Consider the following 24,732-nt stretch of genomic DNA (forward strand, 5'->3'; position numbering starts at 1 on the left):
TTGTGTTTGTTTACTAACCTGTTTTACGCAGCTCCCACTGGACTGTAAGCTCTTTCAGATCAAAGGCTGGACGTGTGCTATGTTCTGTTGTCTCCCAGCACCAAGCACAGTGTTGCTTGTGGCAGACATTCGCTTCTTGTTGGCCGAGTGATGGGTGAATGCACCGTCTGCCTCTCTTTCATCCCATTCTCCCTGACTTAGTCACCATATCCACACTCTTTTTCAGATCACCCAAGCGTCTCTTAACCCAGTGTTAATCTTCTCTCCTTTTCTTTTTGTGTCATTTCCACATATAGATCTTGTTTCTCTTAGCAAATAACTCTGGCCACACTGGTGCCCTGCCCTGAAAAACTCCTCACCATTTTCCTTTCAGCCAACCAATTACTCTTCTTTTTACAAGGTGATCCACTCCTCAGAAGCACTGTTGCTCCAAGTTACACCTCCTCTTATATACTTGTACTTGCCTGGTATTTACACTTGATTGAACATAGCCTTGGAAAAGTTATTTTTATGGTTGAGGACATTTCTTTATGATCTGTTGATACAGAGCAGTTAGTCTGTGTTGGGCTGTGTTGTTATGGGGCCCACATGAGGTCTAAGCGTGAATAATACCCAGTATTTCTTTACAGCATTCCAGTTTACTGGTTGTTTTCACTCAATTCTCACAATCCTTTAAGGAAGTCCTCCCTCTTTCAGAGATACGAGTCAGAGAACCCAGGTTGACTCATAAACCCCAAAGCTGCAGGACAAGGATTCAGGTCAGGGTTTTGTCACTCTATAAACTCTTTCTGGAACATCAAGATTATTTGAAAATATGTTCTATCTTTGCAGACATTCTTTACACATAGGAAACTGTTGGTTTGCTCATTGACTGAATTGATGCAGCCCATAGCTGTGTCTGTTGTATTACTTATTGAGCTCACTGCAGCTGGGTGACTGTCTCCCTGACTTTTGCTTTTTAAGGGCATTGGCCTCATCTTATTCTGTTTTCAGTCCACAATGTGCAGTCATAGTAGAAAGGCAAAGAACATTTGTTGAGCGAATATAGAGTATCAGGGCTTCCCTGGTAGCTCGGAGGTAAAGGATCCACGTGCAGTGCAGGAGTTGCAGGAAATGCAGGTTCGATCCCTGGGTCGGGAAGATCCTCTGGAGGAGGGCATGGCAACCCACTCCAGTGTTCTTGCCTGGAGAGTCCCATGGACAGAGGAGCCTGGTGGGCTGCAGTCCATAGGGTTGCAAGGAGTTGGACATGACTGAAGTGATGTAGCGTGCATAGTGTATCAAGTGTGAGAAATGCAATCAAAAATAAATCCTTAACTGAGGTAGATAATATCTAAAACATTCTGCTACAAAGGCAGTATGGCGTGGTGGTAAACACCAGAGAGGCTAGAATCCAGTTTGCCCAGATTTCAAGCCCTGGCTGTGGCACTTTCTCGCTATGTGACCCAAGCAAATTACTTGGCCTCTGTGCGCATCAATTTTCTCATCTGAAATTATATGATTATAATTATAGGGGATTATAATCCTACCTGCCTTGTAGGGATGTTTATACACACACACATTCGGAATAGTATCTGACTCATAGTAATGCTCAATAAATATTAGCTTTAGTTTAAACAGACTACATAGGACCACTGGTGACAGGCATTCATAAATATAAATATAATACACATATAAATATAATTGAGATTGTTGTGTGTATGTTAGTCACTCAGTCCTGTCTGACTCTTTGCGACCCCATGGACTGTGGTCCCCACCACGCTCCTCTGTCTATGGGATTCTCCAGGCAAGAATACTGGAGTGGGTTGCTATTTCCTTCTCCTGTCAGTAAAAATAGTGGAAAACTCTTAAGGAGATGCTGCGTAATTTGAGCAGCTCACATTGCATGAAGGCAGCTTGAGAACGCTGAGTGGAGGAGCCGAGCATTGGTGTGCAGGAGAATGTTCACGCAGCAAAACATGCCCAGTGTTGTCTGTGCACTCTGCCACGTGGATGTGTATGATGTTTGCATATTCTGCATGTCAAGTTCAGAGGAGAAGGGTGCTAGGTGCTCCTTTAGACAGGAGCGAAGGGCAGTGCCTGGGCCATGCCCTCAGAGAGTAAAGGATATGGATCAGAATATCCTGGTTCCCAAGGAGGAGAGAATTTTGATTAAATAATTGGTTAAGTACCATGCAACAGAGGGAAGACCAGGAGGGTTGTCTGTATTAATTGGTTATCATGTAGAGAATAGTTTCGTTGAAGACTTCGTTGAAAGAAGACAGGTCAGAGAGCTTAAGAATAAATAAACCAGTGTCTTGAAAAATCAGGGCAAAGTGAACCATCCATTCAGGGTTCTTAGTATTGAAAGACAGGAGTGAAAGAGCTTTAAAAGCTCATAGAAATCATATCTAACTCTGAAACTCTCTCTTTCTGCCATAACCAAATGGCTGAAAGAACTTTGTTTTTACTCTAATATTTTAAAAATGAGAACAATGATAGGATGAATTTCATTCACAAAATTTGCTTTGCATTCAGACTGCACTGTCTGTGGCTGTGTTCGACAAACTGATTGCTTAACTTATGATAATGTTTATGCAACTGCTTTCCTCATCTGCCGTGAAAAGACTGAGAAGCGTTTCTTTGATTTGTGTATGATACAGGTCCTCCTGATTTGTAGAGAAGCCTTGAAGCCTTTCCTTGACCACTCAGTAAAGAGTTCCTGAGCACTTTCAAGGTGCTGCTCGAAGCAGAGACGTCATAATGGACAGCTCCTGGCCTCATGGGCCGTGAAGGCTGAGGGCTGACCACGGCTCCTTTGATCACCATGTCTCCTTCAGGCCCCTACTCTCCCTCAGTGGGAGCTGGAATCTCACAGTTCTCCCTCCAGTAGTGAACCATTACGTATCTGGATGGTTTTCTTCCAGGTCCTCAATGTTTTCATCATAGCCCTGCCCTCAGATTGACATTAAAAATAAAAAAAAATTTATGTCATCTATAAAAGCATTGATTGAACACCCGTCTTTTCTAAGAAAAGATAGAAGTTTATGGTTGTCTCATCGCAGCCAACCAGCATGTTATTCCTGTGCTAGCAAGGAGACACCGCAGACCTCTGGCTTTGTGGTGAGTGCTGGGGTACTTTTTACTCATCAGAGGATTAAGAATCTCATCAGTTGTTCCTTTCTGTTGGGTGCCTGTTATAAAATGTAGAAATGTGATTTTTTATTGACCTTGGAATTTTTAAGAGATTTTCAAGGTGCCATGTTTAAGTAATCTACTGATGGACTTTGAAAATATTAATGTCAGCATTCCTGTGTTCTGCTGGCAAATGTAGCCCCTAAAGTCAGCGCTAACACAGTAAGTTCAGGAACTGAGGAGAGAGGTCCCATCTCCCAGAAAGCTGACTGAGACGATTCTGCAGGTTGAAGTCCCCCACGCTCCTCCATCACTTCAACCTTTTTCTCTGTCCTTCCTTTGACTAGGATTGGCCTGTGGCTCTATGCAGGGTTGCTTTTTCTAGGGTAATGTTGCGGTCAGGTCTTTGAGTCTACTTTCTGTGAGATCACAGCTGAATGGGAGGCCCTGAGAGGTCTGGCGTGCCTACAGCTGGGATTTGGCATCTAGGTTCTTTCTGATCTTACTCTCAAGGTACAGTGCTTCTGAATTAACATGGAATGTAATTTCTGGGATTTGCTAATGGGAGAACTAGGGAAAGGTTTCCTGTCTCCTATCTCCTCTTAGTCTTTGGGAAACTTCTGAAAAATTTTAAACTTACACTGCATCCTTCCTTAAATTTTGAGTTGAATGCATTCATGTCCATTTGATGTGTATATTATCATATTCTTGGATTTTATTCTTGAACCGAGTTGGAAAGTTTCAAGGCAAACATTTGGTTTTCTGTTAGCCCACAAATTGGGCAATGGTTGTTCAATTATGGTCTGCCGTTGACTTAGGCAGTCACATGTTAAAAGTATATTTTGCTAGTAACCCACAAAGCACACCAACTGTCAGTCCTTTGTCATGTCTGCCTGTGGGCAGTAATCTTACAGCAGTAGTAATATTCCAGAATTTCATCTGTGGATTACTTAAATATGTCATCTAGAAACTCACTCTAAAATACATTAGTGACAAAATAGCCAGGCATAGATGTTGTGCCTCCCCACCTACCTAAAAATCCTACTCATCTCCCGGTGGATTCAGATGCTTCCCAGAATACTCAGCTCACAAACGTGCCCAAATGTAGTAAAGGAAACCTAGTTCAATATAATGAGGAAATATTAATTTGCTGACTGTTTGCCCTATGATATGCTTATTATTCATTATTAAGTGGTTGTGGTGGATGCCTGGTTTGTTTCTTTGTTTTTTGTTCCCAGACCACTCTTCTATCAACAATAGCACCTTCCTCCTTTTGGAAGCTGATACTGCCTCTGACTTCAAATGTAGTTTCAGCAGAAGCTACTGTCCTTCCATGTAACATCCTCCATCCTTCAGGTCACACACCATAGGCAGGGGTCAGGCTCCAGTCAGGACAATAAGACTCATTCCCTAAGATTTCCTGGGCTTCCCTGGTGGCTCAGTGGTAAAGAATCCACCTGCAGTGCAGGAGATGCAAGTTCAATCCTCGGGTCGGGAAGATCCCCTAGAGAAGGAAATGGCAACCCACTCCAGTATTCTTGCCTGGGAAATCCCACGGACAGAGGAGTCAGAAATCAAAGAGGAGGTCACAGAGTAGCTGGAGGCAAATGAAAGTACAAACACAGCTTTCCAAAATCGGTGGGGTGCAGCAAAAGCAGTTCTAAGAGGGGAGTTTATAGCAGTACAGCCCTTATTTCAAGAAACAAGAAAAGTCTCAAATGAGCAACCCAACTTTACAGCTAGAGGGACTAGAAAAGGAACAAAGTAAACCTCGAGTCAGTAGAAGGAAAGAAATAATACAGATCAGAGCAGAAATAAATGAAATAGACACCAAAACAAACAATAGAAAAGATTGGTTAAACTATGAGCTGTTTTTTTTTTTTTCCTTTTGTTTTGGTGTTTTTTGTTTGTTTTTTTAAGATAATAATTTCCAAATAATTTCCCTACAACAAAGAGTTATCTGGCTCAAAATGTCAGTAGAGCTTAGGGTGATAAACCCTGAATTTTAATCCTTCTTTCAAACATGTTGGATAACATTGGTATCCATTCAGTCCCCACTCCCCATTTTTGGAATGCTAGCTAGAACTAGTTTCTGTTGAAGAGACCCTTAGCTAATCTAGGGGTATATGTGAACTAATTGTGAGTGTTGTTTGTTATCAGTACACATTTTAGTCCCATATTTAAGATTTTTCGGTACACAGGTAACCTGATGAACCCTATCACTCAGACTTAGGGGGACTGTTGATTCACCTACCACAGGGGTTCAGATGGACACTTATAGCCTCTCTTGTGTACCCAAGCAACATATATTCTAAACTTGAAAACTTTTGATGCATAACCTATTCATATAAATTGCTGCTAGGATTGCATGAAAATTATGCTGTCCTCCCTAAGATTCCTTTTGAGATTTATATTCAGCCCATGTAAGGGATGAGATATCCATTCTTAGGAGTAACTATGTGGAACAAAACACTGTCTTACAAGGGCCTTGATCGTGCTTGTTGAATACAGGGAGCTACAGCATCCGTATTAACATGGGTGGGGCAAGCGAAGTTCCCTCTTTGAAACTATTGCAAAGTAAGGTACCCTCCAATTCATCTTCAGACTCATATACAGGAGTTTCTTAATGACAGCTCGATGAAAAGAATGTTAGTAATGACTTTGCTGCGAGAATTCACAGTCCTCCAGTTCATCTTGTAGATTAGGAATCAGACTTAATATTTCTTACATTTTTCACTAAATGTTTCTTTGACTAATGTCTTCTAAAAACCGAGACTGGAAATTTGCCCTCAGTTTCTTTCTCCTTGGCCTCCCTCATCGCTCTGGTTAAGCTGGGGTTGAACTGCGGAGCATTTTGTGAGGCTAGTTTCTCTGTCTCTCTCCCTCTCCCACTCTTCCTGGCACATAGTTGACTCATTAAATGTTTGCTCGAAGAACAATGCATATCTGTTTTTGAATTCTGCTAACTTCTAAATTTTTATTTCCAGCTCAGACTTCTCTTCAGACACTACATTCTGCTGCCTATTTGACATGTTTGCTCGGAGGTCCAATAGACCCTTGGTGTCCTTGCTCTTCATCGCAAATGCTAGGTCTACCCCTGTCTTACTCCTGTCTTAGGGGCTTTGTACTTGTTCACTCTACTTGTAATGCTTTCCCCCAGAATATCTGTCAGGAGAATTCTTAGCTCCCCTCCTTTAAGCATGTCCTTATATGTTATCTTGTCAATGGGGCCATCCTAACCCCTCTATTTAAAAATTATAATTCACCTCTTCCCCCACACTCTACCTAGATTTCTCTTCCTTTACTCTACTTTTTCTTGTTTTTCCCCATAACACTCATCACCATCTGATATACTTTACTGGGGCTTCCCAGGTGGCTCAGGGATAAAACATTTGCCTGCAACTGCAGGAGACAAGGGTTTGATCCCTGGATCGGGAAGATCCCCCTGGACAAGGAAATGGCACCCCACTCCAGTATTCTTGCCTGGAAAATCCTGGACAGAGGAGCCTGGCATGCTGTAGTCCATGGGGTCGCAAATGAGTTGGGCACTACTCAGTGACTAAACAACTAATATACTTTATTGACAAACCTATTTTTATATGTTAATTTTAATATATTTATTATATTTGTTGTTTATTACCTGTTTAGACTCTGGCTCAATTGTAACCAGAGCCAAGATCATTCATACTGGGATCTTTTGACTCCCAAGTTTAATTCAGTTTTTGTTACAAATCAGCTTCTTTGTTTTGACTTCAGAATGGCCTTGATATTTCTGGTCTCCTGAAGTGTTGGGCTTAAGTCTTTGTTTCAAAATAATTAATTTTGTATATGTGCTGTGCTGTGCTTAGTCACTCAGTTGTGTCCTACTCTTTGTGACTCCATGGACTGTAGCCCGCCAGGCTCCTCTGTCCATGGGGATTCTCCAGACAAGAATAATGGAGTGGGTTACCATGCTCTTCTCCAGGGATCTTCCCAACCCAGGGATCAAACCCAGGTCTCCCACATTGCTGGCAGATTCTTTACCATTTGAGCCACCAGGGAAGCCTGTATAGCCTACATAATTAAAGTGACATTTGTTTCTGACTGCAACACCAAAACCTCTTGGATTTTCACCGAATTTGGAGGCTTTGTTTGGGATGATCCCTTGTACAGGCTATGTAGCATAAATGAGAGATGAGAACGTGCAGTCAGAAGAGGCAGTTTTCTTCCAGAGCTGCTTCAGTGGGGAATGGAGAGACCCAAATGACAGACTCTTAAGACACCATGAACATACAGAAAACAAAAACAAAGACAACGGTGGTTTGGGATTTGAGCCCCAAGTTGAAAGTCCTAGGAGCAGGTGCTTTTCACTTGAGCATTTCTACATCTTATAGTCTAGAAGGCATGTCAGCTGTGACACATTTATTTGATGATAATTCATAATTCTCCTAAGCAGTCATGGGAGGCCAGCTAGTATTTAAAACACACCCCCCATTTGGACTTCTATATCTGTGTTCAGATGGCCAAAGTTTTTGTTCTGTGATCGGCTCTCTGGCATGGGCTGATAGACGGGAAGTGAAGTGAAGTGAAGTCGCTCAGTCGTGTCCGACTCTTTGTGACCCCGTGGACTGTAGCCTACCAGGCTCCTCAGTCCACGGAATTTTCCAGGCAAGAGTACTGGAGTGGGTTGCCATTTCCTTCTCCAGGGGATCTTCCCAACCCAGGGATGGAACCCCGGTCTCCCGCGCTGCAGGCAGACGCTTTACCATCTGAGCCACCAATGCTTACTTTGGGGACTGGAGCATAACGTGCTAGGAGAGTCTGTGTATCTTTCTAGTTGCCTTCTTTTTTTCTTAATTTTAGTTTAATATTAACATACAATAATTTGACTTTTATACTGTTCAGTTCTAATTTTAATACACATGCATATGTGTTTTACCAACATAAATGTATATATACATACATATGTATTCTCTTTTGGTATAACCATTTTAATCAGAATACAGAACAATTACCTCTAAAATCTCCCTCATGTTATCCCTTTGTAGCCAGCCCCCTCCAGCCATAACAGGTTCTTTCTTCTATAGTTTTGGTTTTTTGAGAATTTTATGTAAATGGAATCATGTAGTATGTAATCCTTTGATACTGACTTCTTTTCTCAAGTACAAAGCCTTCAATCCTAATATAAAGCCTTTGAGATTCCTTTAAGCTGTGTTTATTCATAGCTCTTTCTTTATTGCTGAGCAGTAGTATCTGGAGGCACCATGATCATCACTTCTTGAGGACATTGAGGTTGTTTCCTGTTTTTGGCGATTATGAGTAGAGCTGCTGCGTATGTGTCTACAGGTTTTTGAGTGAGAATAAATTTTTGTTTCTCTAGGGCAGATGGCCAGAAGTGGGACTGATAGGTCATATGATAACTATATGTTATAAAAAACTGCCTGTGTACAAATGTTCTTAGCAGCATTATTTATAATGAGGAAAAAGTGAAAATAGCCCAAATGTCCATCAACTTGAGGAATGGGCAAATAAAATCTGATGTATCTATACAGTCAGTATTATTTGGCAGTAAAAAGAAATGTACTGATATTTATTACAACAAGGATATACTTTGAGAATATGCTAAATGGAAGAAACCCGTCACAAAGGACCACTTGTATGATTCCATTTCTATGAAATGTCCAGAAGAGAGGTATCTGTGGAGACAGAACATAGTATGGTTGCCTGGGGCTGGGAGATTGGGTAGATACGGGAAGTGACTGCTGATGGATATTGCATCTTCAGAGTGATAAAAACATTCTAAAATTGATTTAAGTGATGGCTGCCTCACTTGTAGATATACTAGAAACCATTGAATAGCACAGTTTAAATGAGTGAATTGTATACTATATGAATTATATCTTGGTAAGGCTGTTTAATGGCAACCCACTCCAGCATTCTTGCGTAGGAAATCCCATGGACAGAGTCTGAGCCTGGGGGGCTGTAGTCTGTGGGGTTGCAAAGAATCAGACTTGACTTAGCAACTGAACACACAAGCTGTTTAAAAAAATAATAAACTGCTAACTTCTTTTCCACAGTGGCTCTACATTTTTGTATTCTCACCAGCAAAGCGTGGGAGGTCTAGGTGTTCACATAAACCTTACCAGCACTTGGTATTGTCAGTATTTTTTATTTTAGCTACTTTTAATAGGTGTGTAGTGATATTTCACTACTCATTTGCATTTGCCTAGTTAATGATATGGAATAATTTTCATATGCCTATCTGCTTTCTTTAGTGAGGAATCTGTACGTGTCTTGAGCTCATTTTATGATTGAGTTGTTTGTTTTCTTAGTGTGAAGATCGAGAGTTCTTGATATGTTTTGAATACAAGTCCTTTGTCAGGTATGTGGTTTGCAAGTATTTTCTCTTCCTCTCCTGATTAGCTCGTCTTTTTACTTTCTTCAGTACTTCTTGATGAATTCCAAGTTCTCAGGGTTTCATTGTCTGATTACTCCTGTACCCTCAGTGCTTAATATCTGGCATAAAACAGATATGCAGTTAATATTTGATGGATGAATGAATGAGTTCCCTCTTCTTACTGATTAGCAACAAGTTTTTTTTTTCCTGAAAGAAAATAATATATTGAAAGTAAACCTGATTAAAATATTTCCTTCCTATACATACTCTTAAAAAAAAAAATCTCTAATATAGATGGTAAAGCCAGTCATGATACAGCTTGATTCCTTGAACATTTCCTGTTCTCCTCAGCCTTATAACCTTTACAGGTGCTGTTCCTTCTGTCTCAAGCACTTTTCCTCCCACTCTCTCTGCCAGGCTAATTTATTTATTTCCTAGTTCAAGCATTGCCTTTGCTCATTCATTCTAGACTCGGGGAATATGAGAATAAATAAGACAAACACAATCCCTTATCCTCTTGAGGCTTACCTTTCGTGAGAGAAACCCTCTCCCCCTTGCCCCAGTTTAGGTTGGGTGCCTCTGTTTCATAGTGTACCTGTGTTTTTACTTAACAAAACTTTAATTATTTATAATTAAGTGTGTTCACCATACCAACCCATAAACCAATGACCTTTAAATATTTTTGTTTATTTGTCTCTTAAAAGAATTTTGGACAAAGCCAAGTAACCTTGTACATATATTTCAAGCTGACATGTACACTTTTTTTCTTTATAAATTTAAATAGTTGCAAAGGATATAATTTCCAGCATGCTATAAAACTTGACATTTTAAAGTTAAACTTTTGGTCACTCTTTTAAATGTATCCCATGGAATCTAAATACTGCATATGATGCTCACCATCATTTATTGGGAAAAAAAAAATCCCTAAAAATTCCTTTTTTTAGTCATAAATTTTACAGTCTTTCTTTTTCTTCATAAACTCCATCTCATTTTCCTTGGTTATTGCTGAAATCTTTTATTGTTCATTCTCTTCTACTTCTTTGCAACAGAAATAGGTATGCAAGTAGAAATTTAATTTTAAAAGTATTTCTAGTGATAACCAAAAGGCTGTAATTGTTCTCTGTTGAATTATTGTATTGAATTTTATTCTGTGTTTAGTTACTTTGGTAGTTATTATCAGTGTACATGTATTAAAACAAAAAAATATGTTATTTGACATGAAAAGACTCTTAAGGAAACAGATTTTTTTTTAACTGGATTATGTGCAAGTAGATGAATGTTTCTTTTTTCTAGATCATAACAGTTATTCCATATCAGCTGCATTCTTAGTTTTCCTTTCTTGTGACATAAGAGCTAAGAACCTTGGAAACCTTGTTTGCACACGTAACGGACATGAATGGAAGGAGTTTTGTGTTAGCGCCGCCACTCCTCTCTGTTTGAACTTCCTCTGCATTATAAGCCCAAACTGTCATCAAAACTTTTAAAAATGATCTGCCAGATGAAAACTGAGTTAGATCCTCCGTTAATTTTGTTGAGTGGGAAATGTTGGAACCCCCCCATCCTGCCACCCCCAAGCTTGTGAAAGGGTTTGTTGTTCAGTCATAAGTGTCATTCCCAGGATTTCTAAGTGTCCCTTGTTAGAGGTTTTTATGTCTAAGACTGGGCACCATAGTAAGCTTCAGGTATGGTAGAGCTCTGACTTTAAGAAGCAGAAAATGTACTTGTGAAGGGCTTGTGGGAAAGTAGACCAGCAGGATGTGGATCAGCAACAGATTCGCAGGAAGAGTCGCTTCAGGAAAGAGTGTACATAGATGTCGAAGCTCCAGAAATCGCCTTCCTTAAAATCATGTGTGCCTGATGCACCTTAGCAGTCCATCCTGTGTTTCCTAGTATGCATCCGTCTGCCACGTGGACGATTGCTTCAGCATTCGTCAGGCAAAGAACCAACCTCCATCTCCTCAACGCAGAACTCCTATTAAGAAGGACTTAATATATATTTTCTCACTGATCCAGGAAAAAAATTTTTTTTTTCATGTAAAATTTTGATGTAAAATTTTTGTGTAAAATCTGAACTTGTTCATCTTTTATACTTTCTTTGAAAAGATACAAAGGGAAAATGTTTTTATTCCTGAGTAGTATTGTATGCTTTGGGACTCATTTTTAATTTTCAAGAATAAAATGTTCTTTTACAAGTAAAGCTTTTGACTCAGTAGCTGTCCTGCTAGCGATGATTATACTACTTACCCTAAATCCCTTTTCTCTATTTTCCCAATTACACTGTTGTTAAAAGGAACTTTTACTGTTCTTCAAGTAGTAAGGTTCTGCTTGAATTCTCCATGGAAATAATTTTTTGGGGTGCTTTTAATCCTAATGTAATTTTCAAACCTTAGGAAAAAATAATTGTCATTTGTTTCCTTTTTACCTGCAGTGATTTTGAGGTATCTGGGAGATACTTTTAGGCATATTACACCTATAGGGCAGTAGAGGTCTGTGTGCCTGCGTCATGCAAATAGGCTGTATTGCTGCTAAGAAATATGAACCGCAGATTGGCAGCTTCACCTTTCTGTTAATGTGCAGATTCTTAATGCTTAGTATCCTGGAGGTTTCTGCTTTTCTGCAGAAAATCTAATACAGATTTTCGATTGCCTCTTAAAATGCTACACTTCTCCAGGAAACCTTATCTTTGCTATAGCATCTGGTTTTCTGTGAAGTCATAATTTTGAATCAGAATTTCCAGCTGTTGGCATCTTGTTTTATGGAGCCTGAATTGAAAATCAAAAACTAGGTTATGTATTTAAATACCAGAAGTGAATGTTATCTTTCTTTTTCTAAAACAGTATGGCAATTGTATTTAAGTATTTCCAATTTGCAGCGTTATTGTTCGTGATTTGCTCCAAGAGAAACAAGACTGAACAGCTGAACAGCTTTAAGTGAGTAGGTTATGTTTTATTCTTCTCTCAGTGTCCCGTGAACCTATGCACATGGTGTCTGCCCAAGGACAGATAAGAACTGCAAAATAAGAACTGTTGGTGCTCAGCAAGCACCTTACAGATGGGTTAGTTTTGACTCTGTAGTTTCTAGATGAGGACACCGAGGTCCTATTTTGCCCTATATATAGAAAATGATCACTGACCTGAGGCAGAAGAAATCAGGTTTAATGGTATTAAGATAATCGTGTTGTTTAGTGTTTTAAAAGGCAGTCATTCTGAACAAGGGAACCAAAGGAGGGGGGTCTCAGCAGGCCTGCTGGTGGACTGCTGTGTGCCGAGCCTAGGACTGGGGTGCCACGTGAGGCCAATAATTCCTTTCCCTGCCTGGGAAACCATTTGGCGAGATGCGTCAAGATTTTAAAAGATTTTGTAACTGTCAAGCTCTCGGTTCCTCTTTTAAGACTTTGTCTTAAGGAATTACAAAATCAGATAAAGATTCAGTGTACAAAAATAGCCTGGTATGGTTTAGCAGAAAGATGTTCTTTACAGCATAATTTATCCTGTGGAAAATCAGAAGGAGCAGTTCAGTTATCCAGTGGTAGAGAAATAGTGAGATTATGGTATATTTAAACAATGAAATATTATATAGACATCGAAGTAATTTTTAGAAGATTTTTTAACTATGTGGAAAGGTGCTTATTTGTAGTGTCATTGAAAATCAGTAGAATATAAGATTGTATATATAATATGATTCCTTACGTAAAGGAAATTTATTTATAAAATGGATCATACATCAAAGTGACAAAGGAGTTTGTATTTCTAGGTGATGATGAGTTGATTTTATTTTCTTTTTATTTTGCTTATTTCACCAACTCCATGATTAGCAGAGAATCAGATTATTAAAAAAGGAGTTTAAAATGTAGTTGAAGAGGCAATTTTTTTTTTTCAAATGCCAAGTGCTGGAAAAACCCACTTTTAAATCCCACTGAGGACAGGCTCATTGAGAGTCTCTGGTGCTTGGGCTGTGTTAAGTCACATACAGCTGCCCCACCCTCATCCCCATCCCCATGGCTGGAATCCTAATGGCAGGGGTAGTGACCCATCTGGAATGCGGGCAATGGGGTGGAATCCACAAGTAACTGCTGTTTTAATCAGCGGTCATTTTATTTGGAAAAAAATTTGAAAAGCCATTTCCCCTGTCGAACGAACATTCCTTTATTCTTTCATTAGCAAACATTTTTGAGTACCCACTAGTTAGTTCTTCTGACTTGAAGGTAACATTCTGCTGCTAGTGATTCTTTGCCCAGTGATTGTTGAAATGTTGCTAATTCTCTCTGCCAGAGTCTTGTGGTATACAGGTAACTTGACACAGTTCCTGTTCTTACCTGGTTCAGGTTTAATAATTAAATGGGGTTAGCTATTAAATAATGCATGTTTGTGGAGAAGCCAGTCAGTTTAATGCCTGTGAACTTGAAAACACCACTTTATAATCAGTGCATGTCTTGGTGGGATCCATGTTACAGTGGCTTTACATGCAACATAGTCGAGCAGCAGGGCAAATTAAATGCTGTTTGTCTGAAAGGTAAGCTTTCCTAAGGCATGGTATGGCTTTCTTTGCTTCCAGAATTCTTTGAAAAAAATCTATGAATATTTTGAAGTCTTCGATTCCACTTTATAATTTAAAATTAATAACTTCTTACTACTGTAATTTCATACGTTTCATACTAACCCCCCTGGGTGGGGGGGGGAAAGTATTTACTTACTTCAAATTTCTTATATTGATTTCAGTTGGTCTCATTCCACATTACAATTATGGCTTTCCAGTCCACAAGGTATGGCTTAGAGTTGTGTTTCAAGTTCGCAATGGGTTGAGCATTAATAAAGCTACTGTTTTTAATTTAAAAGAAAAGATCTCTTAAAGAAAGTTTGTTAGGCCCTGGGATTCATTTTTTAGATGTTTGTTGTATGTAAGTTCATGATAGCCTCAAATTGTTATTCTCCTGCCAAGAAGTGGCATCTTTTTTTTCCCTCATTTGCCTGTTCGGCCTAGTTGTCTACTTTGCCACATTTGCAATAGCCAAGGAACTCTAGAGCTGGAATAAGCTGCCTCGGTGAGCTTTCTGTCTTTTGCAAAAATAACCTGAAGCCCTTTGATGAGTGTCTTTTCTTAAAGGCCTTCAGAGAAGGATGTCTCGCAGTCTTTCCAGTGCTTTGTGTTTCTGATTGACCATTATCTTTTTCTCTCTCCTTTTTTTCCATCTGGTGTGAAACATAGATCTTTTTCTTTAAACTTAAGCTATTTTGCTATTTGCCCCATATTTTGGAGTACTAATCTATATCTGTATGGATATAAACAAATTGTTCTTATTATCCTCCCTGAATGTTCTGACTGACTGTATATTACCTGATTGTTTTGTCCTAACAACAGCATTATGTACCAGTGAACTGCTATCACACAACTGTTTTTCTTGGAAAGGTTAGGAAGTCTTTGATAATGGATTGGGCCAATGATTTAAATAGTCCAGACACATAAACTTACATTTATTTAGCAATTTACTAGATATTTGTGTGATACCAGGACTGTGTGTCAGTCGTTGTACTGGGGGCTGAAGATACTGTCCACTCCCCACCTCTCCCCCCCAAAAAAGGATGAGATTAACTGCTTCAGAATACAGCAAGTCTAGTAGGGAGACCTTTCCGATATATTGGCAGTGATAGTATCATTCATTATTTGGGGTTTATTGTTGTTAATGGGTTTATTTTCCAGTATTATTTTGCAGAGAAGTTGAAAAGTGGCTTCCGATCTATTTGCTTTTTGCCCCACCCCCCCCCAACCCAGAAGTGTTTCCCTCCAGAGAAAAATCATTCTAAAAAAAGCTTGCAAATTTAGGGAAGATGTATATAAATGAGTTGTAAATTTATGTGGTGAAAAATGAGGTTCTATGGAACAAGATTTCTCCTTTTATAGAAAAGAGTGATTAAGTTTGATTTTCCCAGTTCATATTGTTACTGAAGTTTTATGTGACTTATTTTAATTCATAGAAGACATCTGTTCATTTACAGCAACCAGTGATTACACCTCTCTTTGACACATACCATAGACCCTCAGATGTGAACACCTAGGAGTACATTTTTTCCTAACCATAGCATCAGTTCAGTTCAGACCACAGCATATTGTCTCCCAAAATTAGTCTTCGTTTAACTCAGCAGGCACAATACACATTTTGTTCTAGGTATCTCAGGAAGCTATGACAGGGTGATTCTGAGGGCCGGTGAACTCATTTCTCATTGACAGATCTTACAAATTCTCACACAGTAGGAAGTATAGATGTTAGTTAAGAGCAAAGGTTCTGGAGCCACGTTACCCAGGTTTTAATCTTGTTATGCTTTATTAGCCAAGTGACCGTGGGCACGGTGTTCAACCTTGCTGTGCCTCCTTTTCCTCATGTGTAAAATAGGGATACTACTACTTTTCACCTCATAGATTAAGGAGAATTAAGTGAGTTAATACCTGTAGAATAAAACCATGCCTGGTGCGGAGCGCTGTATGGGCAGTAGTGAGTGTGTGATAGGTGTCTTGATACCGGTTGATGTTTCTGAATTATAAGATGCCCTTTATAGGTCCGGGGCCTGGGTGGCTGACGCTGCTTGAGTTGAATGGCGATGTAGCTTTTTCTGGTTTTCCTTCGTCCTACTCCCATCCCCTGCAGCGCCCCAGTTTTTCTGCACTGATGGTTCATTATAAACATCTTAGAAACTGGAAGTCTGTGCTCTTTATTGGCATATTGTGCAGTAATCCCGGGAATTCGGCCTGAGCCCCTGGGAGCTAATCAGAGGTCACGCCCTCTGAAAGCCTCGAGCTGGCTGCCTGGTGCAGGTACTGGGGGCGGGGGTTGGAGGGGTCTTGTCGACCTTGTGGCTCCCCTGGCTCTGGGGAGCCTGAGGGGGTGCCAGGGCAGTGAGTGGTCCACTTGCACATCTGTGATCATCCACTCCCCTTGCCAACCTCCTCAGTCCTGTATCTGGGATGGCAGGGCCGACCTCAGTCCTCAGAAACTGACACAGCCCTGCGTTGGCTCAATTGCTGGTTTTATGGAATTCATTTCTGTGTCTTGGTTCTTCTAGGGGCTATGAGGTCCTCTCAGATACAGGCTAATTTGCCTTGGCAGTATGAGAGAATCTTAACCCTGTTGGGTTCCAGAAGTTCCTTCACTGGGCGTTAAAGGCCTTCCAATCTTTGCATAGGACTTCTCATATGCCACGTTCTTTTCTGAGCAGAAAATAATGCATTTCACTCTCATATATGTGTGGTGTGTACTAATAATATTATTTTCCCCATTTTTACAAAAGGAGAAACTGAGGCAAAGATAGGTTAAGTAATCTGGGCAGAGCCTCCCACCTGGTGACTGTCAGAGCTGGTATTGGATCCAGGCAGTCTGAGTGCAGACTCTGCTCCCCAGTGCCCCCTCCTCATTGCTGGTTCTTAGCCTGCTTGTCCGTTAGACTCATCTGGAGAGCTTGCCAAGAGGGCCAAGGGCAGAGAGAGACATTTTACCTGGCCCTACCTGAGACCCAATCAAATCTTCCATCTTCTCCCTTTTTTAGAAAAAAAGATCACTCTCTCCCTGTTTTTCTAATCCACTAGACTCTTTCCTTTTCCCCATTTCATGACATATAGATGGTAAAGAATCTGCCTGCAATGTGGGAGACCTGGGTTTGATCCCTGGGTCAGGTAGATCCCCCGGAGAAGAGAATGGCTACCCACTCCAGTATTCTTGCCTGGAGAATCCCATGGACAGAGGAGCCTGGCAGGGCCACAATCCATGGGGTCACAAAGAGTCGGACATGACTAACACTTAGTAGGGTTTTTAATGGCCTTTTACAATGAAGGGCATAGAGCTCTGTGGTTTGACTCTGTAAGGTAGGGCCCAAGGGGACAGGGACATCCTTTCTCCCTGTGTATATCTGGCCCGGTGCCCAGCACAGCGATATAGACATACACAGGACTTGAGTGTTAATCCCTCAGGGGATGCTTCAACGTACTGTTATCACCTCATCACATCACTTTATTTATCATTGTTATCACATCAGGGGAGATCCCGGGATGTATGGAAAGAGTGTGGATAGTTAACTGGGCAGATCTAATTTGGCCAGCTCTAGTATATCAGAGCCTCAGTTTTTTTACCTCTAAAATTGTAAAAGTGATACTGTCAGAAGACTTCTGTAAAGATGAAATGAGATATGTGAAAATATGGAATTGCTCTGTCCTGTAGTGCTGTGCTGCGCTTAGTCGCTCAGCTGTGTCCGACTCTTGGCGACCCCATGGACTGTAGCCCACCAGACTCCTGTGTCCATGGGATTCTCCAGGCAAGAAGACTGGAGTGGGTTGCCATGCGCTCCTCCAGGGGATCTTCCCAACCCAGGGATCGAACCCAGGTCTCCCGCGTTGCAGGCAGATTCTTTACCATCTGAGCCACTAGGGAAGCCCTGTAGTAGGAAATCAGAAGTAAATGCTGAATTATTTCTTTGTAAAGTAAGCACAGTTTGAATAGGAAAAATCACTTGAAAATGTGCTGTTCAGCTTTCAGTCAGATGCAAGAAGTCATGAAGTTTTTGGAGCTCAAATAGACCTTCGGGATCAGGGAATGCAGCCCCTTAATTTGAAATACAAGTGAGGAAATGGGAGCATAAAGAAAGGACTGGGCCAGGGGCACACTGTGAGCCCAGATGCAGTCCAGACGCTGTCTTACCGCTGTGACTGGCATCGCCTCTGCTTCCTAGTGTTTGCACGGTCACCTCAGTGCACTCTTGTGTATGTTACTGACCCCTCAAAGCAACTCCCTGGGCCTCCAGCGCCTGACTCCAGCGGAAGGCTTTGCCTGTTGGATAAAGTCCTAAACAAGCCACCATGTACGGGGTTAAGGGGGTACAAGGAAAGAGTATGTATTTACCTTGATGTTTTTGAACAAGAAGGAGAAGAGTTAAAAATATACAAATAGCGAATGGCTGAAAGCCCATGAACCTCTTTCCACTTCCTCTGTTTTCCAGGAAAATGGGGCTCTTTTATCTTTCATCAGTTCTTGCATGTATAAGGTTGATATTGGAGGGGAATGAAGTTATTCCAACTATGCTTGGTAGAATGTTGGTATTTTGTTTTTACTCAACATCAGGTTGTAAAAGCTTCAAAATGGCATCATGAAAAAAAAATGGCATCATGCTTTGATATAATGTTTAAACCATTATAAATATCATCTCCTATTGATGCCTTAGAATAGATGTTTTAGATTTCTATTAATGTTGATTATTACAGATTGAATTAAAAGTCCTTCAGCTCGCTTACATATAATATGTCTTGTTTAAGTTGGGATGTAATTGCTAGGGAAGTATCCAGCCTGTAGTGAAGACAGGAAGATAATAAGATGTGTCATTTTCTAGTATCTGAACTCAAATTCTGGACTCCTGTCATCTCCCCCTCCACCTCCTGCAAAAACACATTTGTTGTTGTTGTTGGGATAGTTTTTGGAACAACCAAGGTGAGCACACTGTGGTGTCAAATCATTTACATTTCCTCATTTTCTGCCCTGTTTTGCAGCTTACTACATACGCCAAGAGGTCTTGATTCCCTTAAATGCTTGGGCAAGTTTTTCTTTGTAGGACCCTGAAATTAGCCGTAGACAGTGGGGGGAGGAGATGCCTGTGACTTTTCCAAAAAGTGGGTTTGCTTAGAGAAGATGGTGATAAATGTTTAGCATTCTTAGCAGTGCCAAAACTCATGCAGAAAAACACCTATTTCAGGCCCCTTCAAAGACTTCGGTTGTCTAAAAGCAGAAACATTTGTAGTTTGGACTTTACTTAGGATTTACAATATACTACTGTATGAGCACTTTACAAATACTTAATGTTTGTTTTTTGACATGATAATTGTTATCTTTGTTTCCTAATTCTATATGAAGCTCTGATCCTTTTTTGTCTTTGTCTTCTTTTTTAGAAAAGTCCAAATGGGTGGATTTTTAAAAATGTAATGGAAACAATGTGGCTTAGCTTTTAAAATGATTCATTATACAGAGAAAAACCCGAAGCTATAAAATGTAAATCTCATGAAAGTTAATCAGATTTGGTTGTGCACAGCCTTCATCAAAACCTGAATTTCATAAGCCTTGAAGACTCTGATGTTTTAAAATGTTTGAGGAGTTTGCCTTTCCCATCCTCAAACGCACGCATTCTTTCAGACCACTCAGGAAGAAAGTGCACGGAAGAGCGTTGCCGACTCCCCGAGGCAGCCCTGACTGGTTTCTAAAACTGAAAGAAACTTCTCAGTCTTGTGTGATAAGCAGAATTCAGAATGCGTCTCTATTTTAGCACATGTGAGATAGAAAGTGATCGTGCTCACAAGAGTGAAATTTGAGTTATGATGTGTTGATGGATCTTCATATTAAGGCACCATAAATGATACTTTCAGTTTCCTTATGAAAACAAAGTTGAGTTCCGTTCTGAGTGATTCTCCTAATTGTTATTGTTAAATTCTTTTGCTCTGCCGTCTCTTTTCCTGCTCACACTTAGATAATCTGCAAATACTGTTTGGATCCTGTGTGTTTCATTTTCTCTTCTTAGCTAAAAGTTTTCAGCAAATCCTTTCCTTTCCAACAAAGTGTTTAACTTTCTGTGCACACGGATTCATGAGTCAGTTAAACATGTTTGATTAATTTATCACAAAGAGTGCCACCTTGAGTAAAAACAATTCTACTCTGTGGAAAGTTCTTTCCTTTTAAAAGAGGGTCCTTATTTCTAAGAGCAGAGCTCTGATTTTAATTAAAGAGCATTTTATGCAGTTTTTTTTCCTAAAGCTTAAGATTAATTTCTATGGTTACTGGGGATATAAATCTCTAGATTGCTTTAAAACAAAGATTTTTGTTTAGGAGAGAGTTGACAGCTCCCTTTAAGAGAAGCTATTACTTAATTTTACTTTCCTAAGTTTAAACATATAAAAATATTTGTAATGATACCCCAAAGGCATCATAAAAATGTAAAATAATTGTGCTCTAAAATATCTAAAATTACAGGAAATAGACCTCATTTTAAAAAATGAACTTGGATTCGTGGTTGGGGAACTGAGGTGTGACATACTTCAAAACCAGATTCTCTTGTCTGGATTTTTTTTTTTTAATGGTTAAAAAAAACCAAAACTTTTCTATTGCCGGTCATACAGACTTTAAAATATGTTCATTCTATTAGGAAGTGTGTATGGTTTCATCACCTTTAACGCATATTGCTGTATGGATGGGTGTCTTAGATCCCCCTTGAAAGACAGACTTCTGTCTCTAGAATTAGGTGGCTTTAGTTGGCTTGTGGATTAACTGTATCACAGTTACTCTTTAAGCTCTTTTTAATGATTATTTTTAAAAGTATATAGCCCAGTTTTCTAAGCAACTTTAAACAGGGCAGCACAAATAGTTTCCAGTGTTTTACTTATCCAAAGTATACTTCCTCTTTCAGCAGATAATGTTAACTGGTAAATTGTTCCCAGGTTAAAGATTTGTCCTATTTTAATAAATATAGTGCAAAATCTATAGTAGGAACACTTAAAGAAAAACTCTTCACCTTTCCAAGTAAATGAATTAATACTTATCTTCCTTCTACTTTAGTATTGTAGTATCCGCTCTTTTGGTATTTTCATTTACTAAAAATTTTAAGGTTTTACATAGTAAAATGTCTTCACTTTATTAAGAATGGTGAAATTAGGCTTATAAAATATTCAGACAAGTTTTGAGAGAAATAGTGTTTCGTATGTAATATGAATGCTGTTGGGACTAGATATGCTTTTAGTATAAAACGTGCCTGATTCAGGAATGCTTTGCATTAAATGACTTTATATTTTGAGAGCAAAATAAGAGGAAAGAAAACTACTTTCCCTCCCCCACTTTTTTTAACGAGACAAAAAAAATAAGTTGAATGCAGATATTGAAAGGGCCGTAAGCTGAATGTTTGAGCAATGAAAGTAAACACTGATTATTGCAAATGTACATTTGAACCAATTTCCTTTTATCTTTCAAGCAAAACATTTCCCACAGTTCTTGTGGGCTTTTATTTAAGTTGGGAAAACTTTGGAAGTTTGTGTGAAAGTATAAATAAGTTTGGGAAAGTCATGATTGGAGTTTGATAATAAACATGCAAAAGCAAATTGGGAAACTCTATTAAAGTCAGATGTAACATTTAATAATGTTGTCTCTGAAAACTCATTTTCAGGGAGAAGGGTGGTTATTATGCGCTCTAGAATAAAGACTTTGGCTATAATTGAAAATAAGGCCTAAATATGAATTCTTCAATCTGTATGAAATCTTGGGGTTTTTTTTCTTTTTTAAGAGCCATACTGATTGTTTGAGAGTCCCCAAAATGTCCCCCTCCAATTATGGGCACCAAACCTACGTATGTATTTTTGTTTAAAACACAAAGTGCATACGTAGTTGCCAGGAAAATTTAAACTAATTTTTACAAAAGAAGCATTAAATTTTAGTATATACTACGATTCCTAATTTTGAAAGGCGGAAAAATGTCTTAGTTCTTTTAATTATTGAGATATATCACAATATGCAGTATAAATACAAATAAAATTTAAAAACCTTAGTCTAAGATTTGATTTAAATTTCATTGTCATCACATTAACTTCACAATTGCATATTGGCATTTTATAATATTTTTTAGTTCATATGAATTCTTGGGGAAATTTGTCCGTTTTTTAATGTAATGGTACAATAAGTGTAAAAAGATATCACTTTAGCACCTATTATATATAGACATTTTTGCTTTCCTTTCTTTGATGCACTGCTATATATATCCCTTAAAAGTATATGTGTTTGGGTGGGGAATGGTTAGTATTACATTTTGATGACAATTTTATTGCTTACAAATTGATATGTGATTTTAACTGAAACTTGTTGCTAGGATAAGAATGGAAAATTCTTTCTGCATAGTGTTTCAAATGCTTTACCTAATGATCTGAAAAACTGTTTAAAAGGAATTTAAATTATGTATACTTGTTTTACTTTTAAAGCTTTCAACTGAGTTCTCAATGTAAAATTCAAGTATAGCTTTTAAATATTTAGGTGTCTGAGTATAAAACAGTAAATAAATCTTAAAAGTAGACTGAAAAGGTATAATTTGATTCTCAAAATCAAGATCTATATATACAGCTCAAGATCTAACCATTATTTTTCTAGTTATTATTACACACAGATTTTTCTCTAGCAAATGTTGTATTGAGTTGGCAAAAAAATTCATTCAAATTTTTCCATAACATGTTATGGAAAAACCTTAATGAACTTTTTGGCCAGCCCAATGTTAGAAACTTACATATTTTCTGCTATTTTGAACATGTAAGTTTAATCAATTTTTATCAGGCTCGTCCCCATTTTATAAAACTTAGCAGTTAGCTAATTTGCTACAGTTCTTTTAAATCCTGAAAACAACTCAATTTTACTTTCTTTTTTTTCAAGCAAAGAGATTGTTAGAATGTTTTGTATCTTATTCCTTGAAATAATATTTTTGCCTTTTTTTCACTTTCAGTTTTATGCCTTATTGACTCCAAAGAGGACCATAATGAGGGGAAAGAATCTATATTTTGGGCAGGACTGGGAATGATGAAACAGGCCCTGGGTTTTGCTTGGAATTTGAACACTTGTGTTATTGCTCGAGGCCGGCATGCTCTGCATTTTATTCCCATCACTCAGTTGAAAGATGACATTGGAGGCAACGTTGTGTATCTTGTTACCAAGCTGTCTTTCCCAGAGCTTCGTGATAAAACGCACATCGATTCCTTTGCTTTTGTTTTCACTAATAAAGCGGGGGGTGGGGGGAGAGGAATGTGTTTTAATAGAGCAAAGCACTTACACTTTGCGGGTTCAAATGTTATCAAGCAGTGTTTTCTGTTGAGTGTAAATTATTGGCATCTATCAAGCAGTATGGAAGTTGAATGTATGTTTTCCCTTTGTACCGCCCACAGTTGATGTCACTCTTCTCTCTGCTGATGTGAAGCAGAAACTGGACAAGGTAACAGTTTTGATGATGAGATTAGAGGTAGCCAGGCTGACTGTCTCCTGGCTTTTAGAGAACCTTATAAGCTCAGGGCTGCCCCCTCCCCTTGTTTAGATATTACTTGCTCTTTTGAGTTTCAGATTACAGGAGCAATTGATCTGCATGACCTATCTTAAGAACTTTAACGTTGCAGTGGAAACTTAAACCAAATGTATATCCTCAAGAGACAAATCATCTTAAAGCCAGGCTGTTGTCATTTTGATAGACGGTATTGTTTGTGAGGCACAGTGTGGTAGAGAGCACCACCTAGTGGACGGGACGTGCACTTGCTGCTCTGGGTACAGAGTTTAGAGAGCGAGTCTGTGTTGACGTGACTCTTGACCTTGGTTTGCAAATAAGTGAGGTTTTATGTTGTTCCCAGCTCATAATTTCTACCCAGGGCAAGGATCCCAGGAGAATGACATTGGGAGAAGCTGTGACATGTCGGTTTTATTTGTGGTTCCCTACACGTGTAGGTGTACGTGCTAATCTTTGCCATCGTCACAAACATAGTCCCTCCTCATAGTTGATGTTTTTATGAAATAAAGATCATTTTTTTAAAAATGTCACTAGGGCAGCAGTCAGTCTTTGGAGAGTTTGTGTTTTGGAGTGTATGTGTTTAACCTTAGTGATAGGAGTCTCCCTTTGGCTGGAACTGGTTGGATAGAATTGGTTCACCTTAGGAGGAGAGGGGAGAAGGTGATGGCACCCACTCCAGTACTCTTGCCTGGAAACTCCCATGGACGGAGGAGCCTGGGGGCTACAGTTCATGGGGTCGCTGAGGGTTGGACACGACTGAGTGACTTCACTTTCACTTTTCACTTTCATGCATTGGAGAAGGAAATGGCAACCCACTCCAGTGTTCTTGCCTGGAGAATCCCAGGGACGGGGGAGCCTGGTGGGCTGCCGTCTATGGGGTCGCACAGAAGTCAGACACGACTGAAGTGACTTAGCAGCAGCAGCAGGAGGAGAGGAGTTGCTGCTGATTATCAGCTGGCTCCTAATTCATGGCCTATCTGTTACAGAGAGTGTGTGCCTTCAGAGTGTACTAACACATCTGTAAAATCAGTGTGAGAAAAATCTGTGTTGAAAAAAAACACTTTTTAATTCATCATAACCACCTGTTTGAGATGCAGCTGTTCCTTCCTTAATGTTTATTTCAGAATGATAAATTCATAATAAAATGCCTCACTTGTTCTACAGACACTTGTTGAGTTAGGATCCTTGCCAGACTTTGGGAATCTG

The 24,732-nt window shown here is 39.4% G+C and overlaps 1 protein-coding gene across 10 annotated transcripts in view; it reads left to right on the forward strand.

The window, feature by feature from the left end:
• Window positions 1-24,732, forward strand: part of STX18 (syntaxin 18) — a 117,419-nt gene that overhangs the window by 29,636 nt on the left and 63,051 nt on the right. For 3 of the 10 annotated variants that reach the window (XM_060417668.1, XM_042251644.1, XM_060417665.1), the window contains exons 1-2: window positions 13,869-14,002; window positions 19,013-19,056. The exons of 3 other annotated variants lie outside the window; for them this stretch is intronic. In XM_060417668.1, coding sequence (XP_060273651.1) covers window positions 13,879-14,002; window positions 19,013-19,056 — 168 coding nt within the window. In that variant the 5' untranslated portion in view covers window positions 13,869-13,878. Of the gene's footprint in view, window positions 1-2,642; window positions 3,103-13,868; window positions 14,003-19,012; window positions 19,057-24,732 lie in introns of those variants that run through there. 4 more of the 10 variants (XM_042251646.1, XM_060417667.1, XM_060417671.1 and 1 more) reach the window with 4 other exon arrangements.

Source organism: Ovis aries, chromosome 6 (assembly GCF_016772045.2).
Source record: "Ovis aries strain OAR_USU_Benz2616 breed Rambouillet chromosome 6, ARS-UI_Ramb_v3.0, whole genome shotgun sequence".
Classification (NCBI taxonomy): Eukaryota; Metazoa; Chordata; class Mammalia; order Artiodactyla; family Bovidae; genus Ovis; species Ovis aries.